Genomic DNA, 27,368 nt, shown 5'->3' on the forward strand with positions numbered 1-27,368 from the left:
AAAATTATATATATAATTATGATCACGATGAACAAGATGCATAGGATAAAACTTCTGATGGAATTTCAATTTCAACCGTTTGTAGTCCCATGATCCCATATCATCACATAGCCTATACCATGTCAATGCATATCCCTTCAAAGATAAAGGGAAGAACTTCTTCTTGATAAAATCATCGGGCATACCTGCAAGCTTAAATAATCCACAAACTTCATCCACATAGATTAAGTGTAAGTCAGGATGCAATGTTCCATCTCCTGCAAAAGGATTAGCTAGCAGTTTCTCTATCATACCCGAAGGAATTTCGAAGTAAACATTTTCATTTTCAGTAGGTCCAGTAGGTTGAGGAGCAACTATTTGCTCTACCGGTCGGGGTGAAGATACCTCGAACAAGCCCCTCAAAGGATTGCTTTCCATAGTAACAAGTGACAGTAAATTTCAGCACACTATATAAATTTTTCCTTACCAAATTCCACCTACCAAAGGCGCTTCACTCCCTGGCAACGGTGCCAGAAAAAAGTCTTGATGATCCACAAGTATAGGGGACCTATCGTAGTCCTTTCAACAAGTAAGAGTGTCGAACCCAACGAGGAGCAGAAGGAAATGATAAGCAGTTTTCAGCAAGGTATTCTCTGCAAGCACTGAAATTATCGGTAACACATAGTTTTGTGATAAGGTAATTTGTAATGAGTAGCAAGTAATAAAAGTAAATAAGGTGCAGCAAGATGGCCCAATCCTTTTTGTAGCAAAGGACAAGCCTGGAAAAAATCTCATATGAAGTAAAGCGCTCCCGAGGACACATGGGAATTATCGTCAAGCTAGTTTTCATCACGTTCATATGATTCACGTTCGGTACTTTGATAATTTGATATGTGGGTGGACCGGTGCTTGGGTGCTGTCCTTACTTGGACAAGCATCCCACTTATGATTAACCCCCATTGCAAGCATCCGCAACTACAACAGAAGTATTAAGGTAGACCTAACCATAGCATGAAACATATGAATCCAAATCAGCCCCTTACGAAGCAACTCATAAACTAGGGTTTAAGCTTCTGTCACTCTAGCAACCCATCATCTACTTATTACTTCCCAATGCCTCCCTCTAGGACCAAACAATGATGAAGTGTCATGTAGTCGATGTTCACAAGACACCACTAGAGGGATGACAACATACATCTCATCAAAATATCGAACGAATACCAAATTCACATGACTACTAATAGCAAGACTTCTCTCATGTCCTCAGGAACAAACGTAACTACTCACAAAGCATATTCATGTTCATAATCAGAGGGCTATTAATATGCATAATGGATCTGAAAATATGATCTTCCACCAAGTAAACCAACTAGCATCAACTACAAGGAGTAATCAACTCTACTAGCAACCCACAGGTACCAATCTGAGGTTTGGATACAAAGATTGGATACAAGAGATGAACTAGGGTTTGAGATGAGATGGTGCTGGTGAAGATGTTGATGGATATTGACACCCTCCCAATGAGAGGATCGTTGGTGATGACGATGGTGATGATTTCACCCTCCCGGAGGGAAGTTTCCCCAGCAGAACAGCTCCGCCGAAGCCCTAGATTGGTTCCGCCAAGGTTCCGCCTCATGGCGGCGGAGTCTCGTCTCGAAAGCTTGCTTATGATTTTTTCCTCGACGAAAGACTCCATATAGCAGAAGATGGGCATAGGAGGGCCACCAGGGGGCCCATGAGGCAGGGGGCACCCAGGGGATAGGGATCACCCCCACCCTCGTGGCTGGTGGGTGGCCCCCCTCTGGTACTTCTTGCGCTCGGTATTTCTTATATATTCTGGAAATAACTTCCGTGAAGTTTCAGGACTTTTGGAGCTGTGCAGAATAGGTCTCTAATATTTGCTCCTTTTCCAGCCCAGAATCCCAGCTGCAAGCATTCTCCTTCTTTATGTAAGTAAAATAAGAGATAATAGACATAAGTATTGTGACATAATGTGTAATAACAACCCATAATGCAATAAATATCGATATAAAAGCATGATGCAAAATGGACGTATCAATCGTCACTATTGCACTTGCTACAAAACTACTGTTATCACGGTTACCGTTACTGTTACTGCTGTCACTTTTATCAAAACTATCATATTACTTTGCTACTGATCACATTGCTGTAGATAATTAATCTCCAGATGTGGTTGAGTTGACAACTCAGCTGCTAATACCTTCAAATATTCTTTGCCTCCCCTTGTGTCGAATCTATAAATTTGGATTGAATACTCTATCCTCAAAAACTGTTGCGATCCCCTATACTTGTGGGTTATCACACCCCTCTGAAACGTGGGAGGAAGCTTTTCATGGGAGACAAAACGGTTTGGAATTGCGCTTTTGTTTCCAATACGAATTCATTGTCCATCCAAACGGTTGTATTGCTGCTAGTTCAATACCAAATCCATTTCCTAGGCTTCAATGGAGACATCCAAACGCAGTGCTAGAGTAATCTTCAAAAAACTTGGAACTGATTCCTGCGCTTTGATGATAGAACTTTAAAATGACTGCATTGCGGTCTCAGATTTGACATGCACCCGACAAGCCGGTCATTGGGTTAATCACAACGCACCGACTGGCAGCCACGTTGTTGTTGTTTGCCAAGCTGAGAACGTTGTAAACATGGTTACAATCTTGTCGATTGCCCTCACTGTTTACATTTAGCACAGTCTATTTCTGAAAGTAACCTGCAGTGCGCTCGTGCAATTTTATCATTAAAACCCTTTTAGTCATGTACATAGCGAGGCATGCCCTATACGGATTTGGACGAGGGGTACCATGCACACAACGAGGCCCCGAGTTCATCTAAAGTACACCTTTAGATTAATTTGTGCGCTTTGTGCTTGCAGACACTGGTGAGTGTAAACAGTTCACTGCATATTTCTTAAACTGTACTTAACTTATCTCGAACACAAATACACATAGTTGTAACAATACTGCAAAATGACATACATAGCTGAACTAACATTGGCAGATGCTGCAAACACAAGTACTAACATTGATAACATTGCTAACATACCAACACTAAGATAGTAGTGCAAATGCAAAGTCAGATACCAACAAGGAGAGCAACATATTACACCTGCATATATACTCATAACCGACAGTAACATATTTAATATATTGCACCTGAATGAAACTGCATGTTTCAGTAGCATATATAGCAACGTACTCCTCCATACATAGCCTGCATGTTGCAGGATCATATATAGCATCACTTAACTGAAAATGCATGTTTATTGTACAATATATAACAACATACTCCTCCATACACTCGAATGCATGTTCGAGGACCATATATAGCATCACTTAACTGAAAATGCATGTTTCGGTACCATATATTGCAACATACCGCTCCATACATAAGCTGACTGCATATTCCAGGATCATATATGGCACCACTTAACTGAATATGCATGTTTCAGTACCACTGCACTGCATTTACTTTCACAGACCCAAATAGCATAAATTAAGTAGCATCACTTAACCAATACAAACTTTACTCCAAGCTAACAACATATAGCAGCATTGAACCAATACAAACATAACATAAATTAAGCATACATAATTGCTCTGAAGTAACTGAACTAAAAATAGCATCACTAACACTAACACCAACACAAACTAAAAATGCCCACACTAACACTAACTCACTGAACACCAATAGTAGGTCCAGACAAAAGCGAATATCACTGATTAAACTGGAACTAACAACCCTGCAATACACATAGTTCGAACTACAATTATCACATCACTACTTTCTGGCTTTTACAACACTAAGGATTTAAATGAGCAACAGATTGGCCGCATGAGCAAGGGAGAAAGTTATCGTGGGAACCTGCCCAGTACTAGAGCACATCCTTTCTTTTTTTTAAGAATTCCTACCTAGCAGCTCTGGCAGGGTCAGGCGAATGATGCTGCTTGAGAGCCCACCCAATGATTTGCACAAGCCTCTTCTTATCTATCTCAACCTTTCTTAAAAAATCTCTGCCCCAGGAGAACTTGACTCCTCTCCTCCATGGACGCAGCTTCGGTGCCTTAAAGGCACCCGCCTTTGGGTCATTGACATGTGGGCCAGCCACCTGTTGGGCCCACATGTCATAGACACAAAGGTAGGTGCCTTAAGGCACAGAAGCATCGTCCCTCCTCCATGATACTCCCTCCGTCCTCAAATATAAGTCTTTTTAGAGATTTTAACAAGTGATTACATACAAACAAAATAAATGAATCTACACTCTAAAATATATCTACATACATTCATATGTTGTAGTCTATTTAAAATGTCTAAAAAACTTATATTTAGGAACGGAGGGAGTACGTGCCAACCGAAGAATCTCTTCTTCTGCTTCTAGCTCCTTAAGTGCAACTCCAATGGGGCGACCCATTTCGTCCGCCTGCGTCCGTTTGGATCGGCGCGGACAAAAGTGGTAGCCCAACGCGCCGACCCAAACGGGCGCGCGTCCGTTTTTCGTCCGCGGGCGACCCATTCCAGGCCCAATTGTGAGCCGGATTTGCGTCGGCACGGTCATGAGACGGACGCGCGCGCTTACTCCTCTTCCCGGGCCCGCCTGTCGGTGGCAGCCACCACCATTTCCCCCCATTTCCCCCAAAAACGCTTCAGCCCGCGCGCGCCCCCGCCCTCCAACCAGCCATGGAGGACGCCATCGACCTCGACCTCGACGCCACCGCCGGCCTCGACTCCCTCGCCTCGTCCGGCGCCGTCGCCCCCTCCGGGAAAGGTAAGCCTCGTGCCCCGTGCAAGACCGCCGCGGCGACCAAGCCGAAGAAGGCGCTGATGCCCGAACAGCGGGCAAGGGAGTCGGCCAAGAGGAAGGGCCGGAGGCACGCCGCGGACGCGAGGGATGAGGCCGCCGCGCAAGCCGCCGCCGTCGCCGCCACGCAGCAGGAGTTCACCAATGCCCGCGTCGCCGCGGCAACGAGGGAGGCGCTCTACATGCTTGGGGTAAACCCTAGCCAGCACAGCCTCATCCAAGCCGCTGTTGCCATGGCCAGCACCGGCTCGTCGGCATTTTCTCGGATGGTGATGCCCGACTCACCCCGCGCACCGGCTTGCAACCCACTCCCCGGCTTTCACGTCTACCCGCAGGCCTCCCGCCTCTCCGGGGAGTGCTCATCCGACGTGAGCGTGGTCGCGCCTTCCACGCCCGCGCCCGCGCCCATCGACCTCAACGCCACCCCGGTGGTCGGTGGCTCGTCGTCCGGCGGCACGAGGAAACGCGCGCGACAGACGCCGGCCGGCGGTCTCCCGGACGCCCGTAACCTGTTCGAGGAAATGCCATCTGCCGTCGACGAGGACTACATGCAACACCTCATCTTCGAGGGTGTGCGCCGGACGCTGGCTACGATCCCGAGGAGACGCAAAGCCAGAACGGCCGTGGGGCGTTCACGCCGGCCGCTGGCTATGATCCCGATCAGGCGGCCTTCATGCCGGCATCGACCTGGACGGCTTCCCCATCGACCACGAGTTCCCGGAGGACTATGGGCTAGAGGAAGAGGACGAGTGCGACATCGAAGTGGAGCCTTTGTTCGAGTATGAGCTCGCCAAACAAACCGCCGGTCCTAAGTCAAAGCGCAAGAGCAAGCGCACGAAGGCGTACACAGCTGCCGAGGACAAGCTTCTTTACGAGTGTTGGCGAGATATTGGACAAGACCCAAAGACGGGCGCCGAGCAAAAGCATTCGACCTTCTAGACTCGTGTGCACCGCGAGTTTCATGAGCGCAAGAAGTTTCCACCTTACCAATTTGTGAGCACGCGCGGGTGGGTCTCCATTTCCAAGCGGAGGAGGGTGATCTAACAAGAGTGGAACAAGTTTTGCGCCACCCTTAAGAGCGTCAAGGCCCGCCCCGTGAGCGGCATCGGCGTGCAAGACATGGTATGCTAGCAAGCCGCCCTCTTTTGTGCCATCAAGATCACTTGCTCATATGCTTGCATGGAAACATTTTGTAGGCATTTCAAGCTTTGGAGGCATTTAAGGTTCAACACAATGGCAAGTGCTTCAACCTCTCCCATTGCTATCGGGTCATCAAGGACGAAGAGAAGTTCAAGGCACAATATGCCGCGCTTAAGGCACATGGGGGGAAGGGCACCGTGGAGGATGTTTGGGAGGGCGAGCCGGCACGGCCGCGGGGGAAGACCAACTCCAAGGAGGACAAGCGAGATGCGGCCACCAACACCTTGATCGCAAGCGTGGACGGCATGATGAATAAGAAGGACTCAAGGGAGGAGGAGCGCCGGCGTTTCAAGGCGGAGCAAAGTGGATGCTTTCATGGAGATCCAAAGGAGAAGGCTTGATCTTGACGCCGAGAAGCAATCCAAGATGTTCGAGCTCGAGGCAGAGAAGCAAGCCAAGATGCTAGAGATTGAGGCCGCCAACGCCAAGACAAAGGCGAAAGAAGTGGCTCTTGCAAGCATGATGACCGGGGTGGAGATCATGAAGGTGGATCTCAACGCCTTGTCGTCAAGGAAGAGGCCGTGGTTCGAGAAGATGCAGGCCGACATGCTCAAGTTCGACGACGAGTGATCTATGGCGTCGAGGGGCCATCTTTTTTGTATGCCGGCATGACCACGGGAGCTGCGATGGTGTGGTCGAACTCAAATCCCACCATTTTTTGTGTGCTGACATGTGTGCCGGCCGGCTGGCGAGTGCGCCAACATGAACTGTGATATTTTCTGAAGCCGGCATTGTATGCCGGCGCTGGCATGGTGCCGGCATGAGACATGGCCGCTGACTTGATTTGCCGCGGGCCTTTTTTATTTAAAAGTTGAATACGGACATGAAATGGATTGACGCATTGGATGCATTGCCAACTCAAAGGCAAAACTGGACGGACGGCAGGCGGGTGGCCGATCCAAACAGATAAAAAGCGAGCAAATGCGACATGTGTTTGGGCCGCTTCATTGGAGTTGCTCTAAGAGTCCACTCATGGCACGTGCGTGTGAAGCACTGCGCTCTATCACACTCCCGTTGGCAGCTCTCCATCCACTCACACTCCCGTTGGCAGCTCTCCATCCACTTGGCCATTGACACGAGGATGTCGTGTTGCCCTTCTCAAACTTCCTGAAAACGGCACGCTCGCACGTCAGTTGTTGTTGTTGCTCTCTCCGTTGGCGAAAAAATCGAATTACTAGCAAAAAATGGTTTTATGAAATCTGAAAAAGGCGAAATAAAAAAGCCTTCTTGAATTTGAAAAGAGTTCATGAATTCAAAAAGTATGCCCATGAATTTTAAAATTACTCAAAAAACATGAACTTGGGAAAATTCATGTTTTTCAAAAAATGATCTCAAATTTAAAAAGATTTCATGAATTTGATGAAAATATTCATGTTTTTAAAAATGATCCTGAATTCATTTTTTCCAAATTGGATTTTTTGATGAATTTGGAAAAAGAATCACGTGTTTGAAAAATTTCATGTATATAAATTTTTCACGATTTGGAAAATGTTCCTGAATTTGAAAAATATTTTAAAAAGTGTTCACATATGTTCACAAATTTAAAAACAAAAACGTAATACAACAACAACAACAAAGCCTTTAGTTTCAAATAAGTTGGGGTAGACTAAAGGTAAAACCCATAAAATCTCACAACCAACTCATGGTTCTTGCACATGAATAGCAAGTTTCCACGCACCCCTGTCCATAGCTAGTTCTTTGGTGATACTCCAATCCTTCAGGTCTCTCTTAACGGACTCCTCCCATATTAAATTCGGTCTACCCCGCCCTCTCTTGACATTCTCCACATGCTTTAGCCGTCTGCTATGCATTGGAGCTTCTGGAGGCCTACGCTGAATATATATGCCCAAACCATCTCAGACGATGTTGGACAAGCTTCTCTTCGATTGGTGCTACCCCAACTCTATCTTGTATATCATCATTCCGGCTCGATCCTTCCTCGTGTGGCCACACATCCATATCAACATACACATCTCCGCCACACCTAACTGTTGAACATTTCGCCTTTTAATCGGCCAACACTCAGCGTCATACAACATTGCGGGTCGAACCGCCGTCCTGTAGAACTTGCCTTTTATCTTTTGTGGCACTCTCTTGTCACAGAGAATGCCAGGAGCTTGGCGCTAGTTCATCCATCCGGCTTTGATTCGATGGTTGACATCTTCATCAATATCCCCATCCTCCTGCAGCATTGACCCCAAATATCGAAATGTGTCCTTCTGAGGTACCACCTGGCCATCAAGGCTAACCTTCTCCTTCTCACACCTAGTAGTACTGAAACTGCACATCATGTACTCGGTTTTAGTTCTCTAAGCCTAAACCCTTTTGATTTCAAGGTTTGTCTCCATGAATCTAACTTCCTATTTACCCCCATCCGACTATCGTCAACTAGTACCACATCATCAGCAAAGAGCAAAACAAAAATGTAATAAAATAAAAATAAAACAAAAACAAATAAAAGTAAAAACTGACCGGAAGCTTGACAAAACTGGTTGGAAGTTTCACAAAAACTGGTTGGTTCTTTTGCAAGCAGGATAAGCTAGATGGCCTGCCCATTAGCAACGAACGTGGTCGGACAGGTGTGCGCCTTAATGCTGTCAAATATGATTTGCGGCTAGTTAGTTTCAGGGTTTTCTTGATTAATTGAAGTCACGGATGACAAATAGAAGAAATGGAACTAGATAAAACCAATGTACATACAATTGTTTCAATAACGGGATTAGACCTTGAAGTAATGGACAAACCAAGAAACGACGTGGTGAGGACCACTCCTCGTTTTGAAAGAGAATAATAAGGGACCCAAAATAAAGCCATGCATATTCTGAGCCTTCAAGATCAATATAGTACCAATCCGATCAATCGTCCTCTGTCCCATAATTTAGGAACGGATAAATAATACTTTCTTCGTCCCATAATATAGGATCATCTTTATTTAATCATATATGGCATCTCTGTTGGCCTATGTACAAGTACAACCACCATTTTCTGTCCTTTACATGTGTGGCGAAACACTTCTGATTTCATTACCACACGATGAATTATGCTCAACACTAACAAGTAGTATATCACTAGTTGCAGCAGCAGCTAGTACTGCAATGTGTAGTAAAATGTAGAAGTATATTTTTTAGAGAAAAATAAAATCTAGAAGTATTTAAGAGAAAAATAAAATGTAGAAGTATAGACGTATATCTTGGTTCTCAGCCTCAGGCTAAGCCAGTATCCATCCATCGATCCTTGTCTTGCCTGTACATATCAACTTATAATCTTTTATGCAACGATGTAGTAGAGTGTTGCAGCTTTCAGTTCTCTGGCCTTTTGGTAGAATTAGTTGATTTATATAGCGTATACTATTAGCACCAGCTGCTTAACCCATGGACGTCGTCGAACTGCACAGCGTCGTCGTCGACCATGCCGCTGTCGTAGACGCACTGCCCCTGCAGGGCGCCGTCAAAGTAGTCAGACCACCTGAGCTCGCCCAGAGCGCCGGCGTATTGGTCGACGTGGCCGGAGATGGTGTCGGTCGGCCCGAGCTCCAGCCACGGCAGGGCGGCGCCGACGTCAGCTGCCGTCAACGTGCTGGAGCTCGACGCGGACGGGATGGCGCCGCAGTGCTGCTGCAGCGCGCCCATGTGGAAGGCGCAGCCTTCCTGAAGGCTCGGCATCTGGTAGGATTCGGGCACCCCGTTGCCGGCGACACCGCCGACGGGCCAGTCCAGCGGCATCTTCAGGCTATCCAGCATTTTCTCCACCTGGTCCTGGGCCAGCGCCGCCGTTGTTGGGACGAGCTCGGCATCGCTAAAGACCGCTCGGCACGCGGTGGGCGACGTGGTGGTGGCCTCGGCCAGCGGCTTGTGGGTGGCGGGGTCGATGCCGCGCTCCCTCAGCTTCTTCTTGATGTATGAGTTCCAGAAGTTCTTGACTTCGTTGTCCGTCCGGCCGGGCAGCTGCGCGGCAATCTGTGACCACCTGAAAAGTTTAACAGTTGGATGTCATTTGTAATTCGATGGACTGGAAGACAGACAGGCAAAGTGACGTACTTGTTTCCTAGCATGGAATGGAGGTGTATGATGAGGTCCTCCTCCTCCTGCGAGAATGTGCCCCGCTTGAGGTCTGGCCTCAGGTAGTTTATCCACCTCAGCCTGCAGCTCTTGCCACACCTCTCAAGTCCTGATTAATTCAATAAGTTGCTACCAATTAAGTTAAGAGCGGGGCACAAAGTAATCCAGCCAAGATATCCGACGCGATTGTTCTGCTTTTCCGAAACTGCTAATTCACAATGCAGCGCACCTGCACACGCTCATATGCATACGGTCGGTCATACCTGCAAGCTTAGGAACGGAGCTCCAGCAGCCGTGGCCGTACATGGCAATGTGGTTCATGAGCTTCTCGTCCTCCTCCGGGGACCAGAGCCCTCTCCTCAGCCGCTTCTTGTGGCAGCACGACTGCTTCGCCATGGCCGGTCGGCAGCGCGCACTAAAACGCGGCGAGGATATACTGGAAAACAAACGGCTGGACAAGGATAGAGACACGATGGTGGCAGCGAGGAGAGGGAGATCGAGGCGGAGGTATAAGAGGAAGAGAGGAGGCGCAGGGGGCGGGCGGTCGCTCTCAGGTAGGTGTGCACCGTGGGAGAGTGCCCTGCCTGACCCGGGTGCCTTCCTCTCCTCCATCTGATCCCCTACCTTTGCCGCTAGCTGCATGCACACGTACAGTTGCGCAGGACTTTGCTAGCTGTGCAGTGGTAGCTCGAGTCCCCCCGCCCGGGAAATAAAGGTGTAGGTCATGCATGGCTCATGGATCACGATAAGGCAATCTTCACCGGTGCATGCTCATAGGCCTCACAGCTGTGGTGGGGCAGTTGACCACTTTTCTTCTCCTCTTTCTCTCTCTGCCCTCTTTCATGCCTAGTAGCTTGCTAGTTTCTTTTTGCTTAATTTCTGTCGCTTTTTTTTGGGCGAAAAGCCCTAAGCCATCTATTAAGCGTTACAGGATCTTACAAACACATATGTAAAAAAATTTATTCAAATCCTTGAGGGTGTCAAACTTCCTCCTATATTCACAGGCGGCGTGTCGTGAGCACCTTTCCACTTCACACCCACACAATCAGGATTTGATAAAATAGCTACGTTTTGTCTTATTTCATTCGGATATTGTCAATCTACTGTTCATCTTGTTTTTTAGTTTTCTCCTTTCTTTCTCCTCAGCCTATCTTTATTGGATGGACTTACGAAAAAATAATATTTAATCTCCTCATCGCGGTTAGGATCCCATGAACCAGGAGCGCCAGCACCGGTTCCTCGATCTTCCTACTGGAGGTATGGTCATGACTTTCATTCATTCATTTCATTTTTTGTTCTGTTGTGGAATCGAATCACTCAAAGGATTTAGAGTCCTTTTACCAACCAGTCAGAACCAATATTTCTTTGTTATATTTTGGTTTTTTGCGCCGCCACTAGGCCTTCGCCTCGGCGGAGTAAACTTTTTTAAACACAGGAGCTTATAGAAGCAGCGGCATGGAAGTCGTGGATGCAGACTGGGAGATGCTGGCTGCTGAACTGCGAAGTAAATCGCCTCGCCAAAGAAGAAAATGCCGAAGGGCTGTAAAAAAAAGAAAACCATCTGAATCCAGAAGGATCCACCAGAAACCCAAACCGCCAGATCCCAAAAGATCCACCGGAGACACGGCTCCACACGCCCTCTGCTGCCAATAAGCACAACAAGGGAACGGGGAAAGAGCAGAGAGAACATTGTTCGACACTTGAAAAGCACAACTGCCTTGCCGCCCCAGACCAAACTTGAAGATCCTGTAAGAAAACCTGAAAAAAGTCACTCGTGTCATTGCATGACATGTCCAGATTTGATGTCGACCTCGCCATCATCCCAGACCATGCAACGACTCTCTATTCTTCAATGAGCTAGCCAGACTGGGCTACCGTTGAAGATCACAGAGCCGGATGACCAATGTCACCGTCAAACACCGCCCGAGGAACACCATCACTCAAGCATACATCTTCTTCGCCGTCCCGCAGCAGCACTCCAACTCCTCCCTATGTAGGCCGCACCTGATTAGGACCTCCCCGCCACCGCCACCATCACTGCATCGGTTTTGCCCGACGATGTGCCCTAGTGGCGGCGAGAGGGGGAGTAGATGGAAATACCTCTACACCTTAGAGTATGCGCCAGTTTTCGGATCATTCCTTCTTGACATTCCTGGGCCAGACGAATGAGGCCCACATTCAAGAGGGGGGGGGGGGGTTCTTGGCCCAGCCCAAAGGACCAGTAACCGGCACAGAGAACCCCCTAATCCAGGACTCCATCAGTACGGGCTTTGCACGACGACACATCCTAGTGGTGGCGAGAGGGGGAGTAGATGGAATGGCTGTTAGGGCTTGGCTCGCCCTACATTCACAAAACATTTATTATCGTTGTCTTAAACCTAGAGTAATTTTGGTTGCTTAGTTAATTTATTTATTGAGTCTCACCACGACCTATATATAAGCCTGTGGCCAACATTGCATGTCAATGCTGGTATGAGTTTAGTTGAATCAAAGCTACTTTGTCATCCCCAAGGAGCACTTGTTCCGTGACATATACTCCCTCTGTCCTAAACATTTAGTTTGGGCTAGAGGGAGTATAAAATATATGTCTTCAATTTTTCAGGTGAGTGTGGTACCGTAAACAATTTTCCTTTATGTACTTTGCAGCTTCATACTCCCCCCCCTTCAATCATTCGTTGAATAAGCGGGTAACATTTCTTAACATCCCTACCCTCCAATTATTTCTTGATTTCTTGAGGGAATTGTCTTTTCTGTCTAAGAACAAGTGCAAATTGATCGTCCCCATCCATGTGATTTTGCAGGCTGGGGGCACGCTTGTTTCATGGTTCTTTTTGATAATTTTTCCAGCAAAGTTTTTTTTCGACCCTGTGACCGTAGAACAATTGTTCTACGGTATTTTTATTAATATAAAATTATGTACAAAAAAATAATACATGGGGTGAATCACCCAATACCAGCTCTAGGCAACATAATCATAAAATTATAGGAACTGTTCAATCCACTGATCTATCTTGTCGCCCTTAGCTTGCTTTGACCTGAGAATGATGTGTTGCAACCCTTCCTGTAGGTAGAATTTCCTGGTGTTCACATTGGGTGGTGCAGCTCTAAATATCTTATCATTCTTAACCATCCATATACCCCAACAGCTCATGATATTGATCTCCATTGCAATGTCCTTAGGTAACTCAGTGATGGTCAGCAAAATCTTATCATAAGTGGAAATACCTCTCTGTGTGTTGGGGAATATGCAGTTCCAATAGCTTAGTGCAAAGTGGCAGTTCTAGAAGAGATGAATCAATGTTTCTTGGGAGTTGCATCTGAACATAGCGCACAGTTGTTATCAGGTAGGTACATCTTTCTTCTGTGAAGCAGGTTCCTTGTGCTAACTCTGTCATATAGTAGCATCCAAAAGAAAATCTTGTGTCTGAGTCTGCAGTTGGATTTCCATATCTGCGTGAAGATGGTGTGAGCTTCAGTCTTGTCAATGAGGTTTTTGTACATCTTCATTGATGAGAATTTGGTGGATGCCCAGAATATCCCCACTGATCTGGCTCTTCAGTGTGCATAGTACTATGAAGTTGGTCTTGTAGGAGGTTGAATTGATTGAATGCTTGCTGGGAGAGTGGCCTGTGAAAACAAACCTCTAGCTCCTGTTGCTCATGAATCTGTCTCGGGGTGATTTCTTTGTTGATGGCCAAGGAGAAAAGTTCAGACAGCTTTTGTTGCAGAGGCATATCGGACCAATTGTCATGCCAAAACAGAGTGGTGTCTCCTTTTACTGGTTTGCATATGGCATTAAGCTTGAAGGCAGGCAAAGTTTTTAGAATACCTCTCCACCAGAATGAACCCATCCTCTTGTCACCTAGTAGGCTATCTTGGTAGTATGTTTCCCAAATAATCTTAACCCAAGGTGTGTCAGCCTTATTAAAAAACTTATGCAGGAATTTCACAGGTAAAGCCTGATTATGTATATGGATATCTACCTAGGACTCCCAATCCACCATGGGATTTGAGTATACAAACTTTCTTCCATGAAACCAATATTGATCCTCTTTCCTGGGTACCAAATTTCCTCCAGAAACAGTTCATAAGATATGTATTGATCTGCTTGACAACTGTTTTGGGTATCCAAAGGGTACACATAAAAAAAGTTGGCATGCTTGTGAAGACTGATTTGATGAGGGTCAGAGGGTGCTTGGATACGTTTTAGTCTCATGACTAAAAGTAGTGAGACTAATACTTGCTAGCCTCACCCATGCTTGGATCCAAATACTAAAGAGACTAAAATCAAGTTAATGAGCATTTATTATCCTCTAAATCCTTCAATCCAGAACTCGCCTGTGTTAAAGGAGAGGAGTTAAATGAGGAGAGAGATGACTAATCCACATTTTAGTAGGTGTACCCCTGACTAAAACATTTTAGTCTCAAGACTAGTTTTAGCCTCTCTTTAGTCAGGGGTGCTTGGAACTTTAGCCTCTTAAAGAGACTATTTTTAGTCAGACTAAATTAAGTCCTTTGGATCGAAGCACCCTCTTAGTTTGTCTTCAGAGGATAGCAAAATGGTGTAGTTCAAAAGTCTTAGATTCAATTATCGACCTACTATCGTCCCCTGGATAAAAGGATTGGCGAAAAGGGACCATGCATCAACATGCATGCATGCATGCTCCTGTGGTTCCGCGTCTTGTGATCCGACATTCACTTTGATTCAACTACACAACGCTCCATATTTCTCTTCTTCCCAGGGAAAAGATGGATCATTCAACAAAGTCCCCCTCGACATATGTAACACCTCTGTCAACATGTGATCTAAGCAGATTTCAGAAAGCTAATTAATAAAATCGTCAGGGCAGTGGACGCAGCAATAATCTCATGCATGCATGATAGTGACAGAAAAAAGTTGCATTTGATAGTTCCTAGTAGTACAGACTAGAGAGACCACAGATCACTGTTCATGCATGCAAGTGTGTACGTGTGAGCGCTTCTGATTAGAAGCAACCATGGTACCTACAGGCAACTCAATCAAAGCGTATCTTTGCTTTTCTAGCCTTCCAGGTTCTGCCAACGCAAGGTTAGGATATCTCTAACCCCGCTCATCATACCAGACATCCAAAACGTTTGCGAACGCATCCGAACGGTCCGTGGCACGCTAGCGACGCCGACTATGCGATCCGATGCATCAAAAATAAAAGCAAACACGCCCGTTTTGTTAATTATGACTTCTTTTTTACATAGCAAAAGTGGCTTGCCCTAGTCTACTCTGTGCCGGCCGTAGGCACGTCCGTGTCCCACCTAGTCTTCCTCGCCAGAGTCCATCGCATGTCAATTGACGTCACAGGTGGAGGTGAGGTCAACCACCAACGTGTCCGGCCTCGTTGTCGTCCTGTAGCATCTGGAACATGGAGACCGGCGGCACTGCCTGCTCCTACTGCTCCTCCTCCGCCATGACCATGTTGAAGTGCGCATGGGCCTTGGCAAAGCTCGCGGACTGCGCGGTCGTGGGCTCGGGATCGAGATTGGACGAGTCATCCTCCTTCGGCTAGCTCGAAGAGGCAGACCCGCCTCTATGCGTTTCATGCGTCAGTCCTGCCATTTGTGGATGGTGCCTGCGATCTCATGTCGGTGCCACAACGGAAGGAGCTTCCACCACGTTGTGCCGCTCGCGATCATTGCGCCGACGGTTGTCGTCGAAGGAGGAGGAACGAAAGCGATGGTGCACCGACGTCCGTGAACGGAGGAGTAAGAGAAGCGGAGAAAGTGTGGTTTGTGTCGTGCACAGACGTGTTTATTTGTCGGTCGCCGGCCAGGCCAAGCGGCGATTTGATGTGGGAGCTCAAAGTTGGTTTCTCGGCTATTGCCCCTGTGCAATCTCGAGCAGGCAGGCGGAGGAGCATCCATCTACAATGTAGTAGGAATCCGTCCCGTCGCCCTATCCAGCCGCGTCGCACTGAGCCGACATTAACTCGGCGCGGAGATTGGAGTAGCAGTTAAGCAGGAATAAAGATGATTTTGTGTGGTCCGAGGTGTTGGGAAACGTAGTAGAAAACAAAAAAATCCACCGTACAAATGAAGTACCCAGGATGACAATGAAGATGTGAGAATAGATCAGATCTAGATTGGATCGCCCATCAAGTAATGCAGCGGAGAGTAGAGTTGGTGAAGCGAGTATGATGTAGACACTACTAGAAAAATGCCTATAGATGGGCTCAAATTAGTTATGGGCGATGATTGGCACCCGTCACAACTAATTTGGAGAAGTTTCAGTGGTGGGTAAGTAAAAGCGCCAGCCACTACAAAATGTTCAACAATGGTGGGTAGTATTTTTGACCCGACACTCCTAAGTTTTCACAGAATTAGCTGTCGGATAGAAACAATAGAGGGTGGTATTTTAGGGCTCTGTTATTGATGTAGCTGTGGCGGGCAACTATTACTGCCCGCCACTACAATATTTTGCTAATCCGCGACAAATATTCAAAAATATATATCCAAATTTGCAATGTTGGAGACGTATCAAGCATCACCAAGTTTAATTCCTACTTGTTCTCGAGTATGTAAATGATAAAAAATGAATTTTTGATGTGGAATGCTACCTAACATGCTCATCATGTAATCTCTATTTTGTGGCATGAATATTAAGATCTGAATGATTCAAAGCAATAGTTTATAGTTTAACATAAAAAAATAATAATAAGGCATACCAACAAACAGTCAATATCTTTGAAAATATCAATGCTGAAGAATGTTATCCCTACAAAATCATATAGCATTGCCATGCTCCATCTTCTTAATATAAAGTATTTATCATGCACAATCCCGATGACAAGCCGAGCAATTGGTTCACACTGTTTAATGCGCTTTAGCCTTTTCAACTCACGCAATACATGAGCACAAGCCATGAATATAGAATTATGGGTGGAATAGAGTATGGTGATGGAGATAACATTAAGAAGACCAAAAAGGAGAAAGTCTCATATCAACGAGGCTAATCAACGGGCTATGGAGATGTCTATCAATCAATGTCAATGCAAGGAGTAGGGATTGTCATGCGGCAGATGCACTGAGAGCTATAAGTGTATGAAAGCTTAAAACTAAAACTAAGTGGGCGTGCATCCAACTTGCTTGCAGATGAAGACCTCAAGCATTTGAGGAAGTTCATCATTGGAATGAACAAGTCAAGTTCTATAATGAAAAATTCCCACTAGTTATATGAACCTAAAAACATAGGAGACTCTTTATATGAAAAACATAGTGCTACTTTGAAGCACAAGTGTGGAAAGGATAGTAACATTGCCCCTTCTCTTTCTCTCATTTTCATTCATTTTTTTGTTGGGCTCTTTTCTTTGCCTCTTTTTTGTGGGCTCTTTTTGGCCTCTCTTTTTTCGTCCGAAGCCTTATCCCGACTGATGGGGGAACCATAGGCTCTATCATCTGGAGCCTCAAAATTACAACTCGATACTAGAACAAAATATGGCTCTATATGAATGCCTCCAACGGTGTACCGGATGTGCAATGATCTAGCGTAACATGTATAAAAAATGATGAATAGTGGTTGAGCCACAAATACTATGTCAGCTATATGATCACGCAAAGCAATATGAAAATGACGATGTATGTTATAATAAAATGAAACGGTGGAAGTTGCATGGCAATATATCTCGGAATGGCTACGAAAATGCCATAATAGGTAGGTATGATGGACGTTTTGAGGAAGATATAAGAATACTTATGTGTGATAGAGCGTATCATAGCACGGGCGATGCACTGGCGAAGTTTGCACCACATCTCAAGTGAGAAAGGGCAACACATGGTCCCGAATAGGCTAACAAATTGCGGAAACTTGAGAGTATGTATAATCCATGGACTCACATTAATCATAAAGAACTCACATATTTATTGCAAAAATTTATTAGTCCTCGAAGCAAAATACTACTATGCCTTCCGCTAGGGGGTAGATTGGTAGGAAAAGAACATCGCTCGTCCCCGACCGCCACTCATAAGGAAGACAATCAATAATAAATTATGCTCCAACTTCATAGCATAATGAGAGACTATACGTGCTTGCTTAAGGAATCACAAACCTTAACACCAATATTCTTACTAAATCACAATTACTCACTAGCACATCCCACATATTACCACCTTTATATCGTAAACCTATTGCAAGGAATCAAACTTATCATATTATGTGATGTACATGAAAGTTTTTATTATACCCATCTTGAATACCTATCATATTAGGACCAAATTCATAACTTGTACTAATTGCCATTACTAATAAAAACTCTCAAAAAGATATAAGTGAAGCATGAGAGTGCAACTATTTCTTTTAAATATAAGCACCGTCGTGCTCTACAAGATATAAGTGAAGCACTAGAGCAACTGCCTAGCTCAAAAGATATAAGTGAAGCACATAGAATATTCTAACAAATCATGAATAATGTGTGTCCCTCTCAAGAAGGTGTGTTCAGCAAAGATGATTGTGACAAACTAAAAATCAAACAAAGCAAAGACACATATAATACACGATGCTCCAAGCAAAACTCATATCATGTGATGAATAAAAATATAGCTCCAAGTAAAATTACCGATAGTTGGTAGAAGAAAGAGGGGGTGCCTTCCCGGATATCCCCAAACTTAGATGCTTGGGAGTCTTTGAATATTATCTTAGGGTACATCAGGTATCCTCAGGCTTAGGCTCTTATTGAGGGTATCCCGGACTAAGGGGTCCTCGGGCCGCTGGCCTATCTCTCATGGGCCGGACTAGTGGGCCGCTCTTGATTCATCAAAGGAAGGCCAGACTACAGGCGACCCTGTGCTATGGAAGGAAGATTACACAAGACTTGGTGCACAAGACGAGGACTCTTATAAATCCTAGGCCTCTGGTGCATTATATAAATCGAGGCAAGGCTAGTCAATAGATGATAGAAGAATCATCATCCTACTCATCTGTAGCGACCAGACCTCAACCAGTCTGATCTCTATGCATCAGTGTCATCCCTGGATCAGTAATGCTGACACGCACAGTACTTGAAGGATTTATAACAGAGTAGCAATCACACACTTATTACATCGAATGTCTCAAAAGAGAACTTATTGCAATAAATATGGCTTAAGGCCATCTAACAACGGTAACAACGGAAGGCTTGGAAGATAAGCGAGTCCATCAACTCCAACGGCATCACTGAGTATAGAACCACGACCTAAAGGCACCTTACTCGTCGTCTGAAAAGTCTACAACATGAACGTTGCAGCCCAAAAACGGGTCAGCACATGGAATACGCTGGCAATGTAACACATAGAGGGCAATGAAAGAATAAAGCTATACTACATGCATATATGGCCGGTGGAAAGCTCTATGGTTACAGTTTTTGCATAAAGCCAATATTTCCCTACTGCAAAGGAATAAAGTTTATTTAACTATCATGGTGGTTGTTAAACATTGAGAGTGTAGACACCCTCTCAATCCCAATTAAGCATCATCATTAAAACCCAATAATATTAGTTAAAGTAACATGATGAGATTCACATGATAATCCAAGTACTAGATAATCAAGACGTCCATAACCGGGGACACGGCTAACCATGATTAGTTTATACACTCCGCAGAGGTTTGCGCACTTTTCCCCACAAGACTCGATCTCCTCCGTTGGGATTCTCGCACTTCCTGATGTTTGAGAAACGGATGACCGAGATATAGTCTTTTAGAAGCGCTAGCACCTTACAATCGGGTAGATAGTACCAACCTACATCCCCTACATCTGCTAGTCTACCACTGTAAGAGTTCGCATGACTTAGTCAACTGTGCTAGAGCCCATAGTAGCTTGTGGCTGTACACGGAAGTTTCTAGTATGAATAATCTCATGATCCCCTTGAGCCTGGGTGGCGGTCCATAAAGAAAACAGGCAATCGCTGGAATACCCAGGTGCCTCAGTCCACCCAGATGTGTGTTTAAGTTGTCACCTTAAATAAACCATTAATTTAAAAATCTCACATCTGTCATGGATACACTCACCCAATCCACGTCTACTAGCATAGCATGGCAAAATAAACAAACGTAGAAGTAACTCCCAAGGGTTTGATAATAAAACAGGTAATAGGTACTACCTCATCTACTTTCCAAAACCCACAATTTAATTAGATCCTAATCATGCAATGTTTGAGGATTGATCTAATGCAATAAAACAGGGTAGTAAAGAGGTATGATCAAAGTGTTACTTGCCTTACTGATGATCCGCGAAACCTAGAGATTCAAAGTAGCAAGCGGCGCACTCCGAGTACTCTATCGCAAACAAACAAGCATTCAATAAGTACTCATCTAATGCATATGTAGAACTCAAATAAGAGATCTAACCAGAAAGTTCAACTTAAGAACTCCGGTTTGCAAAAAGAATCAAATCGAACGAAACAACGAAAGTCAAACGGCGAAAGAAACAAGCTTCGTTTACTCATCTGGATCTAAGTCAAATTTTACAGAAGCAAAATCTTGTTTGAGTTGGTTAAACGGAAAGAGGGTTTCGAGACGAAACTCCAGACGCTTGAATCACCCGATTCTGATAAACGAGCGAAAAGTTATACTAGAACGAAAATTGGATCAGAAATCGCGATCAGAAATAATCGCGGAATATCCGAGAAAAAGAAAAACGATGGACAGATTAACGAACGAATGTTCGTTTTCTTGAACTCAACGGTGAACGCGTCCGTTAAAACGAACGAACGAGCGAACGCTCGCTAAATAAACTAAACCGGAAATAAACCGATCTAAAATAAAAAAACGGATCTAAAAAACCGAACGAAACCAAACGGAAAACCGAAAGGTTTTCTCGAGGAAAACCGCCAACGGCGGGGTGGTGGTCAACCTCGGCGGGCGGCGGGCGGCGGGGTCGGCGGGACGGGGCGGCGGAGTTGGCGGCGGCGCCAGGTAGCGGGACGGCGGGCGGCGGCGGCTCGGGCGGCGGGGTCCGGCGGCGGCAGCTAGGGTTAGGGTTTGGCGCGGCGCGACTCGGTGGGCTGACGGGCTCAGGGCGGCGCCTTATAAAGGCCCGGCCGGACGGAGTCTTGGCCGAACACGGCCCAAAGTCGGTTCACGTTTTTTTAATTACGCGCAGAAAAACAAATAAAAGAAATACTAAATGGACTCCAAAAATCACGAAATAAATTTTCCCCGACTTCTAAAATCAAGCCGGACAAGATGAACATTTATTTGGAGCCTAAATGCAATTTTGAAAAATGTGCATTTTTTCCTAACTTCGAATAAAATAGCAAAACTCCAAAATAAAATCTTATTTGATTTTATTATTAAATCCTCAATATTTCTTTATTTTGGGAAAGTCATTTTATTCACTCTCTCATATTTTTATAATAGAAATAATTGAAGATAAAATAAATAAAATTAAATGATCCTATTTTCAAAATTTGAGAAAACTCAAATATGAAAATAACGAAATCCCCAACTCTCTCCGAGGGTCCTTGAGTTGCGTAGAATTTCTTAGGATCAAACCCACAAGCAAATAAAATATGATATGCAGTGATGATCTAATGTATAACATTCCAAATTGAAAATTTGGGATGTTACAATCATACCCACCTTAAGATGAATCTCGCCCTCGAGATTCAGGTTGGCTAGAAAATAGGTGAGGGTGGTCCTTCAGCAGTTCTTCCTCTCGCTCCCAGGTGGCTTCATCCTCGGTGTGGTGGCTCCACTAAACTTTGCAAAACTTGATAACCTTGCTGCGGGTGACTTGGCTGGCATACTCAAGAATCTTGACTGGTTTCTCCTCATAGGTCAAATCACTGTCCAACTGAATCGCTTCCAGCGGCACTGTATCCCTTAGCGGTATATCAGCCATCTCTGCGTGACACTTCTTCAACTGGGAAACGTGGAATACATCGTGAACTCCTGTCAATCCTTCGGGCAATTCCAACTTGTAGGCTACTTCTCCCATACGCTCCAAAACCTTGTATGGTCCTACAAAACGTGGCGCTAACTTTCCCTTAACTCCAAAGCGCTTAACTCCTCGAAGTGAAGATACTCGAAGATAAACTCGGTCTCCAACTTCGTAAACTGTTTCCTTACGTTTAGAATCTGCGTAGCTCTTCTGCCTGGACTGGGCTACCTTGAGCCTGTCGCGAATCAATTTCACCTTCTGTTCAGACTCCTTAATCAAATCCAGTCCAAACAACTGGCGGTCTCCAACTTCATCCCACGACAATGGGGTCCTGCATCTTCTTCCGTACAAGGCTTCGAAAGGGCCATCTTCAAACTGGATTGATAACTGTTGTTGTAAGAGAACTCTGCATATGGCAAATTTTCGTCCTAGATCCATAATCTAGCGCACAAGCTCTCAGCATATCCTCCAAAATCTGATGGACTCTCTCGGTCTGTCCATCTGTCTGCGGATGAAAAGCTGTACTGAACTCTAGCCTGGTACCCAAAGTTTCATGCAGCTGATTCCAGAACTTTGAGGTAAACTGGGTTCCTCTATCTGATACAATGCTCCTTGGAACTCCATGCAGACATACGATCCTGGTCATGTATATCTTTGCCAACTTAGCACTGGTGTAAGTAGTGTTCACTGGGATGAAATGAGCTACCTTTGTCAAACGATCGACTACAACACAAATCGAGTCATAGCCTGAACGAGTTCTGGGCAAACCTGTAAATAAATCCATGCCTAGTTTATCCCACTTCCATTCGGGTATTGGCAATGGCTGTAACAATCCTGTTGGCTTCTGATGCTCTGCCTTTACTCTCTGACATACATCACAAACTGCTACATACTCCGCAATATCCTTCTTCATTCCGGTCCACCAGAAAGTATCCTTCAAATCCAAATACATCTTGGTATTTCCTGGGTGAATCGAATATGGTGAATCATGGGCCTCCTGCAGAATTAACTTCCTGATCTCCGGGTCACTGGGCACAAAAACATGGTCTTCAAACCATAGGGTATCGTGCTCATCCTCACGAAATCCTTTAGCTTTTCCTTTGCTCATCTTCTCCTTTATAGAGGCAACCTCCTTGTCAGTCTTCTGAGCTTCTCTGATCTTATCCATCAAGGTAGACTGAATCTCCAATGCTGCTACATAGCCTCTCGGAACTATCTCCAAACATAGCTCACGAAGGTCCTCGGCTAACTCCTTCGGTAAATCTCCCGTCATTAGTCTGTTTACATGGCTTTTACGGCTCAGTGCATCGGCTACTACGTTAGCCTTTCCGGGATGATAATGCAACCTCATGTCATAATCCTTGATGAGCTCCAACCATCTCCTTTGCCTGAGATTTAGCTCCTTCTGTGTGAAAATATACTTCAAACTCTTGTGATCCGTGTACACTTCACAATGGTTTCCAATGAGAAAATGTCTCCAAGTATTTAATGCATGCACTACGGCTGCTAACTCCAAATCATGCGTGGCATAATTCAACTCATGAGGCTTAAGCCATCGCGAGGCATATGAAACAACTCTTCCCTCCTACATAAGCACTGCTCCAAGTCCTCGACGTGAAGCGTCGCAATACACCTCATAATCCTTGCTCTGATCCGGCAAAATCAACACTGGTGATGTAACCAAACCTTTCTTCAACTCCTGGAAACTGGCCTCACATTCCTCAGTCCATAGGAACTTGGTATCCTTCTTCAACAACTCCGTCATAGGCTTCGCAATCTTCGAGAATTTTTTAATGAATCTACGGTAGTATCGTGCAAGTCCAAGAAAACTCCAGATCTCTCCAACTGTTGTTGGTGCTTCCCAATTTGTCACAGTGACAACCTTGGTGGGATCTACTGCTATACCTTCTCCGGATATAACGTGTCTGAGGAATCCAACTTCCTTCAACCAAAACTCACATTTGCTAAACTTGGCATATAACTGATGTTCTCTGAGCTTCACAAGTACCAAACACAAATGCTCCTTATGCTCCTCTTCATTCTTCGAGTAAACCTGAATATCATCAATGAACACTACGGTGAACTTATCCAAAAACTCCATAAACACTTTGTTCATCATGTTCATAAAATATGCAGGTGCGTTAGTCAGACCAAATGACATAATGGTATACTCGTACAGCCCGTACCTGGTGGTAAAAGCCGTCTTAGGTATATCCTGTTCTCGAATCTTCAACTGATGGTATGCGATCCAGATCGATCTTGGAAAATACCTTAGCTCCTTGCAATCGATCAAACAGATCATTGATCATCGGTAGTGGGTACTTGTTCTTGATTGTTGCTTCATTCAATCCTCGATAATCAACAACCATCCTTAACGATCCATCCTTTTTCTCCACTAGAAGTACTGGCGATCCCCAAGGCGAAGAACTTGGGCGAATATAACCTTTATCCAGTAACTCTTTAATCTTCTTCTTAATCTCCTCCAAATCCATTGCAGGCATCCTGTATGGTCTCTTAGATATTGGCCCCGTGCCTGGCAAAAGCTCAATCAACAACTTAATATCTCTATCCGGTGACATGCCTGGCAACTCCTCTGGAAATACGTCAGGGAAATCCTTCACCACTGGTACTTCCTCCTGCACAACTCCTGATAAGGAATTTACTTGAGTCCTCTTCGGCACATGCCGGGATACATACTTGATCCTTCTTCCTTCTGGCGTCGTAAGCAAAATTGACTTACTAGCGCATTCAATGTTCCCTTCATACTTCGATAACCAATCCATGCCTAATATCACATCTAATCCTTAAGATTCCAATACTATTAGGTCCGAGGGAAATACATAGTTACCAATCCTTAATGGTAACCGATCACACCATAGACTAGCCATATACTCTGCTCCAGGCGAGGTTACTAACATGGGTGACCTAAGGGCTTGGGTTGGCAATTTATACTTATCCACAAATCCCCTTGAGATGTATGAATGCGATGCACCAGTATCGAAAAGAACGAGTGCAGTAATAGACTTAACCAAAAACTTACCTATTATTGCATCTGGCTGAGCTTCAACCTCCTCCACGTTAATGTGGTTCACCTGTCCCCTATTGAAAGGGTCCGGCTTCTTCCCAGAGCTTCCATTCCCATTTCCATTCTGGGCTTCAGGACATTCATTGGTGTAATGTCCAGTCTTCTGACACTTAAAGCAAGTGACTTGGCTCAAGTCTCTCTTGGCTGGTGTTGATGGGTTGGTACGGTTCTGGCCGTTACTTCCTCAATTCCCATTACCATTCTTGGGGCCATTATGATTGTGCGAGCTTCCTCCCCCATGGGTATGCTGAAAAGGTTCTCACGGTTTAGGGGTAAAATGCGGTTTTTGCTGAGCTCCAGAATTGTACTTCCCTTGTCCATACTTCCTCTTACGGTTTTCAATCTGCTGCTGCTTCCCTTCAATCATAAGTGCGCGATCTACCAACTCCTGGTAGTTGTTGAGGCTTGCTACCATCAACTGCGTGCTCAACTCATCATTCAGTCCTTCCAGAAACTTCTCCTGCTTAGCTGCATCCGTAGCAACGTCATCTGGGGCATAACATGCTAGCTTACTAAAGTCATCCACATACTGGCCAACTGGCCGTCCTCCTTGGCGCAAGTTGCGAAACTCACGCTTCTTCATGGCCATAGCTCCTGCTGAAACATGGGCAGTACGGAAAGCCTGCTGAAACTGATCCCATGTGACAATGTCCATAGGGTAAGTGGCTGTGAAATTCTCCCACCATGATGCTGCGGGTCCTTCAAGCTGATGTGCGGCAAATTTCACCTTTTCCGCATTTGTGCATCCTGCCGTGGTCAGCTCCCTTGCTGTCTTGCGGAGCCAATCATCTGCAACAATCGGCTCGGTGCTACTGGAGAACACCAGCGGATTCAGCCTAAGAAAACGGGTTAAGTGATCAACAGGTGGTGGCGGTGGTGGGTTGTTGTTGTTGTTGTTCCCCTGATTCTGATTCTGGACTAGCAACTGCATCAACATATTCTGCTGCTAGATCAACTGAGTGAGCTCCGGTGGGAAGGTAAATCCGGGGTCACATCTCGGAGGTATCTGATGGGTTTAGAAAAGATGAGAATATAGAATAGAATGAGGTCTAGAGAGAAAATACTACCCAAATGCACATGAGGCAAATGCACACAAAATCACTTCATTCAATCAAACAAGGGCATACAATCGGTCTAGAACTATCGTTATAAAAGTGCTTGGACTATGCTATATACATGGTGGAACACTACTACTGTTATGGTGGTCGACTAGAAAAACTGCTCCGATGAAGACTCCATGATATCCGCTCCAGCTTCATCGACATAGTCATCATCGTTGTCATTTGGATCCGAGTCGGTGTCGTCGATGATGATGTAGTTCTCTGGGCAAGTGCAATCATCTTCCCCTCCAGTTGCGGGAAATCCCATGAACACTTTTAGCTTCTTCTTCATATCATCATTCTTCTCCACTAGTGTTGCTATTTCCTCCTCATATCCATCGCGCATAGACTTGAGTTCTTCTTCCAGCTCCGTGATTCTTGTCATCGCCTTCTTTAGATCTATCATGCATGCACACATCTGGTTCTCCTAGCGTCGAATGTGCTGATTTAACTCCTGGATGAAAGCGGCAATTGTTCTATCCTTCCTGGTGCTGATCATCTCCCATTTCTCATCTTGGCGCCAACAAATCTGTTAGATAGTATCCTTGAGATCATTGCGGTAAACTTCTCCAATACGTCCCATGGTGATGTGGGCTGCCATGCTCTTTCCTAGACTCGAGGTTGGTGCATCAAAGGAAAACTCTATGGGCTCAGTGACGGGCATGGACGTCCTTCCTGGAACTTGAACTTGAATCATCCAGCGCTCCTCTTCAGGTAAAGTGGTGTTGTAGGTTCCGGTGAAGCTTGGTACTCTGATGTTCAAGTACTTAGTGACTTCCTTCAGGTGGCGTCCAAAGGGTGTATCTTCATCCGGTTGCGTGAACTTGTTCCTTGCATCCGCCATCCTAAAAGAGTAGAAAAGATGAGAAGTCAGAAAAGAGAAGAGTGAGTAGTGATCTAGGGCTTTAGCTTAGTGGTCGTGTCCTACAGTCAGCGTGTGCTCTGATACCATCTTGTAGCGACCAGACCTCAACCAGTCTGATCTCTGTGCATCAGTGTCATCCCTGGATTAGTAATGCTAACACGCACAGTACTTGAAGGATTTATAACAGAGTAGCAATCACACACTTATTACATCGAATGTCTCAAAAGAGAACTTATTGCAATAAATCTTAAGGCCATCTAACAACGGTAACAGCGGAAGGCTTGGAAGATAAGCGAGTCCATCAACTCCAACGGCATCACTGAGTATAGAACCACGACCTAAATGCACCTTACTCGCCGTCTGAAAAGACTGCAAAGTGAACG

The 27,368-nt window shown here is 45.2% G+C and overlaps 1 protein-coding gene across 1 annotated transcript; it reads right to left on the minus strand.

Moving 5' to 3' along the window:
* Positions 1 to 9,173: 9,173 nt before the first annotated feature.
* LOC125522047 (uncharacterized) lies at positions 9,174 to 10,727 on the minus strand. The gene is made up of 3 exons (XM_048687116.2): positions 10,317 to 10,727; positions 10,033 to 10,162; positions 9,174 to 9,961 (listed from the first exon to the last, which is right to left on the minus strand). Exons 1-3 carry the CDS (start codon positions 10,693 to 10,695, stop codon positions 9,346 to 9,348), a joined length of 1,125 nt encoding a protein of 374 aa, XP_048543073.1. The 5' UTR covers positions 10,696 to 10,727; the 3' UTR covers positions 9,174 to 9,345.
* Positions 10,728 to 27,368: the final 16,641 nt, after the last annotated feature.

This window comes from Triticum urartu, chromosome 7A (assembly GCF_056163025.1).
Source record: "Triticum urartu cultivar PI428250 chromosome 7A, HENAU_Tu73, whole genome shotgun sequence".
NCBI lineage: Eukaryota > Viridiplantae > Streptophyta > Magnoliopsida > Poales > Poaceae > Triticum > Triticum urartu.

What these genes read in the sequence shown, in the direction of transcription:
- LOC125522047 (XM_048687116.2), bottom strand. Translation starts at nt 10,695, where the DNA reads ATGCAGCTAGCGGCAAAGGTAGGGGATCAGATGGAGGAGAGGAAGGCA. An exon ending in CTCCGTTCCTAAGCTTGCAG is followed by an intron (nt 10,163 to 10,316) that starts GTATGACCGACC and finishes TGAATTAATCAG; the next exon opens with GACTTGAGAGGTGTGGCAAG. An exon ending in CATTCCATGCTAGGAAACAA is followed by an intron (nt 9,962 to 10,032) that starts GTACGTCACTTT and finishes TAAACTTTTCAG; the next exon opens with GTGGTCACAGATTGCCGCGC.